The sequence below is a fragment of the Octodon degus genome, unplaced genomic scaffold (assembly GCF_000260255.1).
Source record: "Octodon degus isolate 3935 unplaced genomic scaffold, OctDeg1.0 scaffold00219, whole genome shotgun sequence".
NCBI lineage: Eukaryota > Metazoa > Chordata > Mammalia > Rodentia > Octodontidae > Octodon > Octodon degus.
The window spans coordinates 1,223,081-1,234,359 of record NW_004524795.1 but is presented as its reverse complement, the minus strand read 5'-3'; the positions used below and the strand labels follow the sequence as shown (position 1 = coordinate 1,234,359).

Below are 11,279 nucleotides of genomic sequence, written 5' to 3'. Positions count from 1 at the left end.
ATTCCTCCTAATACATATATAAGGAGAGTACTGGTAAAATACAGAACAAAAGCTTTTGTTCAGATTCTTGAAACACAGCATCCAAAACAGCTCTCCTAATTAAGCCTGAAGCCATGCTTCCCCATCTAAGCATAGAGAAGCACACAAATACAAGGTTTAGTGTTCACTTCCTGGATTTTTCTAGTTAGACAACACTTAGAGAAGTATGTCTAAGAAAACTAACTCTTCCCTAATTCAATATTGTGCCTCTCTCCCTATCAAAGCTGCATAGGTTCTCTAATCTACTCCTCGTGGTCTATGCTAGTGGCCAGTAGAATGTTATTGTCTACAGAGCTTTTAAGATCTAAAAGATCAATCTACCTATAACTGATCAAAGTCCTCATGCATTTTCTGCCTTTATCTTTCAGTTCCAAATGTAGTGAATATGCTTACTAAACAGTTATTACATTTGTAATTCAGATATCATGTTCCAAAAGAAATAAGCTAAATGGATTCTAAAAGTTGAAGAAAAATCAGAACAAGTTTCTTTCTGATTTAGCACTTAACACTTGGAGTAAGTTGCTAAACATCTATGAGTCATTTCCCTGAGGATTTAAACAAGGGGGGGGGGATTGACAACACTAATTTTATAGCATTACATCAAAAGAAAAATTTTAAAGCATAAAAAACTCAATCTGCCAATGTGCTAAAGAGAAATTCTAAGTCAACAAGATTATAAAAACAGTGATCTCATTAATCAGTAGTTTAATCCAGCAGATGATATTTGAAAATATCACGCCAGACCTTAGGGATACACTTAGAGTACGTCTATTTCCTGTTAATTTCTATAATAACTGTGTATATGACAAAACTACTGAACACAATCTATGAGTATTATGGGCTTGTGATAGCCCACCCATCTTGTTAGTTCACAGGGAAAGTTTTGTGTGTGGCATATCTTTCCTCCCAGCTTGAATAAAAATGTATTATACCTACCTCATTATAACTACAGCTAGTCATGAGAATTTGCCCATGGCCTAGGAATGCATGTTTGGGTCTCCCTCCATTACGCAGTAAAACATGCATGGAACATCACACAGCATCCTGTTGTCCCCTCAGTGAAAACATACAAGCTGGAGACATCCATGGCAATTCCTCCAGAAAAGAACAGAAGTGTTGCTATCTACTTAAAATCCCTTAGGCATCCCTCACTGTTTCATCAATACTGCCTAGTCTTAAAATTCACTTTCTCCTTCATGATTCAGACTTTCAAACTTTAAAAGAATCTATCAGCAGTCCTGTTAAAATCTAGGCCTTAGCTAGAAAACTTCCATCTTAATATCTATCACTCACTGCTTCGATTTCTACTGGTAGCTCTAAAATTCATTCCATGCTCCTAATGGCTTAAAGCACTAATAAATCAATTAGTCCTAACCTCTTCATGCTGGGCCGGTTCTGTCTAACTAACTTTATAAGAGGAGAGTAAATGGGAACCTGGCTTTGAATTCTGTGATGAATGATGCAACAGCCACGCTGGAGAAACAGCCTCAGAAGCCCTGAATCCTCATCCCCTATCAAATGCCTATAAAGAACCCTAGATCATCCTCTGTCAAATTATTTATAGGTGACAAGAAATATTTCTAATTATAGCCATTCACAGCCACAGTCAGTGAATATTGTGCAAAGAGAATGCCAAAAAAGATTTTGCCAAGTAAGTGCCCAGCTAGGACAGCTGAGATGGCTGCTGTGTTTGCAGAATGGTCTCTATAAAAGTAGAGTCCAGATGCCTCTGTCCTGTCCTTCCTCAAAATCCTTAAAGGTATGTACAGTGGAAGAACATTTAGCTAATTTACATTCCCAATGATACTGATTAATCATGTAAGGGAGATGATTATTTCCCAAATTTTAGTTTTCTTTTCAACATTCCAAAGGATGACATTATATACCCTATAATTACTAGTATTTTGTGATTAAATGGGAAAAAATCCTGCATTTTCTGTTTTTTCTTTCAACAGTAGTTGTCTGCTTTGAGCCTGCCACCTTCTTCATCTGATAATCTAAGAGGTAAGAGGAATTTATTATTACCCTCTAAAGAACAAGGCTATCTCTACATTGCTACATCTTAATGAGCTACCATTTAATTTCCCAGTTAGCATTTGGTATAGGATAAAAAGAACAGCTGTTCTTTAAAAGGGATTTAAGATTCAACTTTTCAAGCCACTTAACCAAACAAAAATTTAATGAAGCTTCTCTTTCACATGTTGTTACAACTTCAAAAAGAATATAACCATCACATTAACTGACTTACTACTCCAGTAAAACCAGTAAAAAAAGACCATGTGGTAACATCAATAATGTGTTGATCTGGAAGCCAAAATTTCTAGCTGCCAATGTAGGCTTTTCCCTCAACCTACTCATCTGAGTCACACAAGTTAGCTTCTATGTATTTTCAAATATAGTATGTTGCAGTAGAGTTAACACTGGACCTGGATCTAGGAGAACACAGCTCATGTCTCATCACTGGCTCTTACCACCTGTGTGACAGTGAATGACCCTTCACCTTTCAGAGATTTTGTGTCTTCATCAGTAAAATGAGGAGGCTAGATTCTAGGTGACTGCTAAAGTCCTTCCAGTTTTTTCTATCTGTAATCTAAGTCACTGGCTTTGCACACCATTCCATGGAATCAAAGCACTTAAAGGTTCACCCTCAAGAACAGAAAGACAGACAGACAGACAGACAGACAGACAGACAGACAGAGAGAGAGAGAGAGAGAGAGAGAGAGAGAGAGATCCACTATGCATTTATGATTAAATAAGTTTATATATAATATAGTCCTTATATTCATTCATAAAAAAGAAAACATTATTATTTGGAAATGTTACTTGTTCAAACATGAAGCAATTGTAACTATGTGGGTGAATTCAGACCCTCTGCAACAAATATGAGGCTCTGTTAAGATTTATGACCCACAAGGTGGGATAAAACTGATCTAAGACATTAGAGGAATATCTATTCTGTATTTTCACAAACATATTGCATTACAGTAATTACTAGGTGGTAGTATATTTGTTAATTCATTTTTTATTAATTTTATTTAGAAACAAATAGCAATGAGAGTTTCAAAACCAATTAGTAGGACAGTTTCAATAATTAATACATTGCATATTGTTGTCTTATATTTGTTAATTCAACACTGCTTCACATAAAAACAAAAAATTGTAATACAGTAAGATAACATTTCTCTTTTGAAGAAAACGTCCTAATGTTAATGTTCCATTATCTGTCCCTTGAAAAATTACCTAAATTTTACTGTATCACCAAGAGACTTTTTTTAAAAATTGATTTTAAGCTACAATATTTGGCAAATTCCATATCCAGCATTTTAAGTTTAGAGGAAGTTTACTATGATGAAAAACCAAGATCCTTTCTGGAAAGTCTACAGAAAGTTGAGGCTAGTATTGTCACTGTCATTGCTGTTGACAATCAAGACACTATGGGTTTTTTCCTTCCAGTAATGGGCACTGAACATGGAACCTTCACACTAAGATACATCCTCATCCCTTTTTATTTTCTCAGTCTTGCTAAGTTACACAGGTTAGGCTTGAACTTATGACCTCCTGCGCCAGCCTCCCAGAGTGCAGGGATTACAGGCATGGAACACCATGCTTGCCTCGGGACACTGCTATCTACAAACCATCTCATTTTTCTCATCACAGAAGTTGACTTCTTTCACTATGATCAGAGCCAAAGGACCTATTTTATTTGCTTATAACTAACTTGTCAGTGGGAAAAAAACTAACTTCATTTTGGCCTGAAACTTTATACTGGCTATCAATTTCAGAAGAGCTATTTAGAAGATTCATGTTTCTAAAAAGAAAGGGAACAGAAACAAATGCAGGTATATGAACCAAAAATATTAAGAATCAGATAAAAAGGTAGTATGCTAGAGTCCAAGAAAACTCAGAGAAATATGCACTGAAGATCTGAAATTATTGTGAAACTTTGTTAAAACTTCAGATGCTGTTTTTTCTCCAAGAATAATTTAACCTTATTTTTATTTAGAAAATACTGCTGAGTTTCAACAATGTAAAAAAATAAAAGAAACTAAATTTTTACTTAGGACAAAATCATTTTGGATTTTTTGGCTTTCATTGTACTTAATTTACCCTTTACTTAGCAGATACACATCAGTAACTAAGAATTTATTTGTGCTTATGAAGTGTTTTCAATATAAACTCATATCCTGAAAGAATCTATGAATCTTTTCACATCCAAATTTAATGTTTTCCGCATCCAATTTTAATAATTTAGGGAAATATTCTTAGATATTTGTTTCAAAAAATAGATTTAGATTATAAAGCCATCGAATAATTATTTTCTGTTTCTGTACATCACCAAAATGTAAAAGAAAAAGAAATGAGGCAGGTTTAGGACAGGGAAAAGGGAAAAAGCAAGTAGAAGCAAAGACTCTGAATATACTCGGAGCATAATAATTGTTGCTGTGTGAGTGGCATCAGTCCCTCCACATTTCCCAACTATGAAGAGGAAAGAATGGAGGCTGGAGGTGTCACAGCAGTGAAGCTACTAATACACTGCTTTCAAATCCAAGAATTATCTTTCAGCACCTTGACACCACACACAGGTGTGATCCCTACAGACAGAAACAAGCATGATCAATGAAGCCAGCAGGACAATTCTCCACCCAACCCTCAACTGTCATCTGGCTTCTACCCCTAGGTGCACCTAGCCCAGGTGCCATCCATAGCCTGCAGCCATGAGTACTGATGCGGAGATGGCTGTTTTCGGGGAGGCTGCTCCTTACCTCCGAAAGTCTGAAAAGGAGCGTATTGAAGCTCAGAACAAGCCTTTTGATGCCAAGTCATCTGTCTTTGTGGTGGATGCAAAAGAGTCCTATGTGAAAGCAACAGTGCAGAGCAGGGAAGGAGGGAAGGTGACAGCCAAGACCGAAGGTGGAGCTGTAAGTAAAAGAAGGGGGGGGAGGTCATGCAGTGCAAGGGCCACATAATTGATCTGTTCTTACTACTTAATTGGTACCTACTGAATCCTTCTTTTTCTTTTTAACAGACTGTCACGGTTAAGGATGACCAAGTCTTTTCCATGAACCCTCCCAAATATGACAAGATTGAGGACATGGCCATGATGACCCACCTGCATGAGCCTGCAGTGCTGTACAACCTCAAAGAGCGTTACGCAGCCTGGATGATCTACGTGAGTCTTCCCTGTAGCGCTGTATTTCACCAGCTCCATAAACTTCCTTTTGCTGAAACAAATTAAGGGCTTCATTTTCAGATTTTTGCTATTGTAAACTTCTCAACATTTATTTGGTTAGTGCTATAAATTCTGATAGGTTGAAAAATATACGTGTCGAAAGCTACCTACTTACCTAAATAGTTAGAAAACTGACAGATTTTGTGCAGGACTGATGAGGAAGATGAATAAAACTTAAGGTTCATGGAAATTAACACAGATCTTAGGTCCTTTCACCCTCCAGTTAGAACAATATTGCCAAGGTAGAACAATGAAGTGATTTCTGACTGAGTAACCTTGTGCTTTTCTACAGACCTACTCAGGGCTCTTCTGTGTCACCGTCAACCCCTACAAGTGGCTGCCGGTGTACAACCCTGAGGTGGTGGCTGCCTACAGAGGCAAAAAGCGCCAGGAGGCCCCGCCCCACATCTTCTCCATCTCTGACAACGCCTATCAGTTCATGCTGACTGGTAAGTAAGTCTATAATTCGAATTTTTATAAGCATTGTAAAATATTTGTGTACTTTGAGAAAATGTTCTGCACACAGAACAGAGAATGGTAATAATAAAAGTGGGGACATAGAATGCTTCTGTTCTAAAATTAGAGAGAAATTTGCTTAGATTCCTATGTTAAAATTCATGTTAGTTGTGATAATTCCAGCTCAAAAATAATAAAATTTAAGCATTAATTCTTTTAGGTTTGGAAGTTTACAGTGACAAGTTATCACAGCACTACAGGAAACTTTTTTTTCCATAATTTTATTGAGAAACAAATAGCAATGAGACAGTTTCAAACCAAATTGGTAGGACAGATTCAATAATTAACACATTGCATACATTCTTCCTAGTGGTTAATTGCTGTACAAGATCCGGACATGATATCCTATTTACAAACACTATATTAGAACAAATCCCTCTATTCATTAAGAGAATGTAACTATATATCTATCCTAAACACTTTGAATACACAGATACAAAATGGACATTCATCTGTATCCCTTTTTGTTGTTAAGTTCCATTATTTGAATATTATAGATGTGTTAACTCAGCAAAATATTCTAAAAGAGTCCAGTAGTCCATAATAGTATTGGGTCTCCCGCTTCACTGGCAATGTCAGAAATTGTTGACCTGAGTCTCCTACAGCTCAACAAAACACCATGGCTTTACTTCTTATACATTGTTTTTATACTTTTCTGCTGGATGGTTAAGACCAATGTAAAGCAGGACCTATGCAACAAGAGTCACTACAGGAAACTTGACTGGACATTAATAACAAAACTTTGAACTACAAAACAAATGACTGAGTGGGACGTGGAACTGTTATTTATCTGTGTTTTGTTGATAATTCTCATAGTAGAATGGTGCAACAATGCACTCCTATTCTTTTATGTGAGTGGCACTGGGAATGTAATGCACAAATCAACTAGCACACTTTTCCTGATTTTTTTTAAAGTTTCTTGCAAAAACCAAACCATTGTTTCTATTGTTCTTATTTTCTGTGAGTGGGGAATTTTAAAAGACAATTTAGAGTTCATACATACTCAGTTTATGTATGTGCTAAGTGTGTTTGTTATGTTATTTTGCATCATCTTTGATTTTTCTTTCACAGATCGTGAAAACCAGTCAATCCTGATTACGTATGTACATCTCATGACTTTCTTCTGTTAAGTTTTGTTGTTGTCCTGGTTAATATGCTTTACATTCTGTTTTAATTCTGATTGGTCTTGCCAGTGGAGAATCTGGTGCAGGGAAGACTGTGAACACGAAGCGTGTCATTCAGTACTTTGCAACAATTGCAATTACTGGGGAGAAGAAAAAGGAAGAAGCACCCAGTGGCAAAATGCAGGTGTGTATGGTAGTCATCTGAGGAAGGAAGAGCAGGCTTTTTAAAATGTGATAATGGTACTCTAAACCATAGCAATCAATTACATAGGAGGGCCGAATTTGGAAAGTAAATCTTGGAAGAGCTCATAAAAATGAGGTAAAGTATAGCAGGCAAGAGTTCTCACAGTCATTTATAAGAAGCAAAAAGTGGGTCTGAGATATAGGAAAATCAAGGCCACCTCCTGGGGTGTCCCACTCCCCAGGGACTGAGTAAATCTTATAAAGACTTATACAGAGTTATAGAATGCTACCAACACCCAAAGTGAAAGGGAAAGAAGTCAGTGAGTTACTTTAATATATTCAGTTACTTTAATATATTCAGTTTAGTTTTCTGAAATTTCTTAATCTATTTTATTATTTCTCTGAAGGGGACACTAGAAGATCAAATCATCAGTGCCAACCCCCTACTGGAGGCCTTTGGCAACGCCAAGACCGTGAGGAATGACAACTCCTCTCGCTTTGTAAGTCTCTGGTCTTCTTTCTCATGTGAGAATCAGTGTACCTGTAGTGTCAGTATCTTTCCCATTTACTTGGTCCATTGCTAATGAAAATAGTTTCTGTATTTTAATCAGCCTTCTTTGCCTTTCCAAGGGTAAATTCATCAGGATCCACTTTGGTACCACAGGCAAGCTGGCTTCTGCAGATATTGAAACATGTAAGTTGATATTGATAAATAGTGGTGATTCAGAATCTTTATCTTTGGGGGTACATATTGGACATTCTTATTTTCATCTATGTAATGTGAAATTTTCAAATGCTTAACTTTTCATAGTAATCTTTTCTTTTGTTTAAGTGTGCTTAATATGACTTTTCAGATCTGCTGGAGAAGTCCCGGGTCACTTTCCAGCTAAAGGCTGAAAGAAGTTATCACATATTTTATCAAATCATGTCCAATAAAAAGCCAGAGCTTATTGGTAAGAAGCATCTTGATTTATCTCCACCAAAAAAGCAAATAAGCCATTGATGCCCCTCTGAAATGTTTTGATGGTCAAGGTAACTGCATACCCTGTTCTTTTCCATGTGCACAGAAATGCTTCTGATCACCACCAACCCATATGACTTTGCCTATGTCAGTCAAGGTGAAATTACTGTGCCCAGCATTGATGACCAGGAAGAGCTGATGGCCACAGATGTAAGTATGTGCAAAGCAGGATAAAGCAAAGCATTCTTCAGTATACAACATCTGGTCCTATTGGAGTGAAAAGCATTTGCAGAAAGACTATAGTCAGTACTATCTTTTAGGCTTTCTGAGCCCTGGAAAAAATTACAACATATTTTAACTTTCTCCCACATGTATATTAAAAGCCTTACAGGTTTTTAATAAATGTTAGGGTTTTTTATATTCCTTACATAATTATTGTTTGTATCCTCACCTAATTTAGTCTTGTGTCTTACCTTATTGATCAGTTTTGGTCACTATCCATATGCCAGTATTTCTCTTTCTTTTCTATTTTATGTCATATCCTACATCTAAGAATCTAAGAAAAAGCCGTAGTATTTTTACATTCTTAAATAACAGGAAATTAAATTCTCACAGATCCTTACACTCAGATGTAAGCACAAACTTTGTTTTGAATGAATGTGGGCTAATGATATAGCTCTCTCCTTCCTATGCAGTGTTAGAAAAACTGGGTCATCTACCTCAAAAACTCTTTTGTGGACTCATAAACCTTCCCCAAAAACTTTATTATTTAGCGTTATTTTTGAAACTACAGGTTCTTTTCTTCTCTACTTCCTTTTTAGAAAGATTACTGTTTTTTGGATTATTTTTACATATTCTATATACATATTACATATTTGATTTAGAATTTTTGAATGATCTTTTATTATTCTTAACATTTTAAATTTTAACATCCTAATACTGCAAGATGGGATGGACAGTTGCTCAGACAAATAGCTTCTCTTTTAAAAAGTTTATAATCTATTTATGTGCCTTTATCTAAAAATCCCAGCTTTTATTCACTATAACATATTAAAATATTCATATGTCCAAAATGATAGGAACATGAGAACTACACACTAGTCTGAGAGGTTTCAAAAAGGTAGCAACTTTCTTCCAGGGTTTCTGTAATAACCTGTAGGTTCTGTGAACAGGTAGCCCAGTGAGCTGGTAGGCAGTAAGACTTAGGAGGGAAGAGTAGTACATAAACACCGCCTAGCTTCTTTGATGACTGCCCTACTTATAAGCCATTTCAAAGCTTAGGATGGGTAAATAAGAAGTGAAAAAATATGATAAAGAAAAAAATCCCAAAATTATTTCACTGAAATAAGAAAGTTCTTTTCACAAATTTGCCTTTTTCCTGAGCACTGAGCGACCAGATGAAGTTCACTCACGGGCATCCCAGTAGCTGAGCTGTGTGAGTTGGTAGAGAGGGCAACGGAAAAATACTTGAAGCCACTGCTATTATATTCTTTTTCTGACTGAATCATTCAAGCCCATTAGTGTGGGAAGGCAGACTATGATTGCTTTACGCTAGGAAACAGAAGAAGAGGCAAAGGGGAAGTTCTGGAGACTAGACACAAGAAGCAAATATAATTAAGAGCACATCTTGAGGAGCCTAGGCAGGCTGAAATAGAGGATGAGAAAAGTCCTGTTGTGATGGTCTTGCTCTGAGTCTTGGTTGAGTAAGTGTAGACAGTCATATGAGAGCCTCACTGCCCACATGACTCACCTAGAAAGACTAATATATGTCTTTCTATTGTTACTTGGATCAAAGAGGTAAAGGAAGTGAGTGCTTCCCAAAGCTGGCAGAGTGTTAGTCAAATACAAGGCAAGGCACAATGAGGAAAAGTGGTGAGGCAGATCCCTGTGTCCTGAGCAAGCCAACCATGGTAGTAATTGGGAGGTGAGTAAATCCTTCTCTTTTGACAGAGTGCTGTGGACATCCTGGGTTTCACTGCTGATGAAAAGGTGGCCATTTACAAGCTTACCGGGGCTGTGATGCACTATGGGAACATGAAATTCAAGCAAAAGCAAAGGGAAGAGCAAGCCGAGCCAGATGGCACTGAAGGTATCCTTCCCTACTGTCATCTTTCACTTAACGAAAGAATACTGAGGTTTTCAGAAGCAGGGACTGTAGTTTTACTTTTTTGATTATTTCATGGAGGGCATAAGTAGCACAAAAAAAAAAAAAAAAATGACACTCTGTCAGATGCCTTCCATAACTGAGCAGATTGGTGATGGCTGTCTATTCCACAGTTCCTTGAATTTTTATAAGCCAGCATTCACTGCTTCATTAAAACATTAGAATTTACAAAATTACTGTTATCTTTGGTCTACTTCTGCCATATTTTAAATACTACACACAGCCTGTGATCCCAGCACTTGGGAGACTGAGGCAGGGGAATCAATGCAAGTTTGAGGCCAACCTGGACTACACAATGAGTTCAGGACCTGCCTGAATTACAAAGCAAGACAGTATTTCAAAAACCAAAATAAACACATAAGTAAAAATCAAAACAAAAAAATTACATACAGCACTGATTCTCTAAGTTCTGCTTTATCATCAGATTTTTAATCTTATGAGAAGATTAAAACTAGGGTGAACAATGGTAACAATTTTGAACAATATTAGCAAATAAATAAGTTTTGCAATATTTGTAGATATTACTATTTGAGCAAAACTTTTTTCTTTATCACCATTCATATCTTAAATTGTATAAGCCACAGTTAGTTTCACCTTTCTCACTTTGCTCATGCAGTTGCTGACAAGGCAGCCTATCTCCAGAGTCTGAACTCTGCTGACCTGCTCAAAGCCCTCTGCTACCCCAGGGTCAAAGTCGGCAATGAGTATGTCACTAAAGGCCAGACTGTGCAGCAGGTAAACAAGATTTAAACTCCCTGATGAACTTGAACCACTGGAGACTCAAGAATTCCACCTGGCGTCCTATTAAAAAAATAAATAAACCACTACTCTTCCTAAAGGTATACAATTCAGTGGGTGCTCTGGCCAAAGCCGTCTATGAGAAGATGTTCCTGTGGATGGTCACCCGCATCAACCAGCAGCTGGACACCAAGCAGCCCAGGCAGTACTTCATTGGGGTCTTGGACATTGCTGGCTTTGAGATCTTCGATGTGAGTGGAAAATTAGCAAGTACAAATCACTGATCATCTGATTAATCTTACAGCATTTACTCTTTTTTTTTTT

At 36.9% G+C, this 11,279-nt stretch overlaps 1 protein-coding gene across 1 annotated transcript in view; it reads left to right on the top strand.

The window, feature by feature from the left end:
- Nucleotides 1-1,742: 1,742 nt before the first annotated feature.
- The window catches only part of Myh4 (myosin heavy chain 4), a 25,148-nt gene continuing 15,611 nt past the window's right edge, over nt 1,743-11,279 (top strand). Inside the window, exons 1-14 of the mRNA XM_004645167.3 lie at nt 1,743-1,798; nt 1,995-2,043; nt 4,718-4,958; nt 5,066-5,209; nt 5,562-5,718; nt 6,857-6,884; nt 6,979-7,093; nt 7,500-7,592; nt 7,723-7,786; nt 7,947-8,045; nt 8,160-8,263; nt 10,004-10,142; nt 10,834-10,952; nt 11,057-11,206. Coding sequence (XP_004645224.1) covers nt 4,755-4,958; nt 5,066-5,209; nt 5,562-5,718; nt 6,857-6,884; nt 6,979-7,093; nt 7,500-7,592; nt 7,723-7,786; nt 7,947-8,045; nt 8,160-8,263; nt 10,004-10,142; nt 10,834-10,952; nt 11,057-11,206 — 1,416 coding nt within the window. The 5' untranslated portion in view covers nt 1,743-1,798; nt 1,995-2,043; nt 4,718-4,754. The remainder of the gene's footprint in view (nt 1,799-1,994; nt 2,044-4,717; nt 4,959-5,065; nt 5,210-5,561; nt 5,719-6,856; nt 6,885-6,978; nt 7,094-7,499; nt 7,593-7,722; nt 7,787-7,946; nt 8,046-8,159; nt 8,264-10,003; nt 10,143-10,833; nt 10,953-11,056; nt 11,207-11,279) is intronic.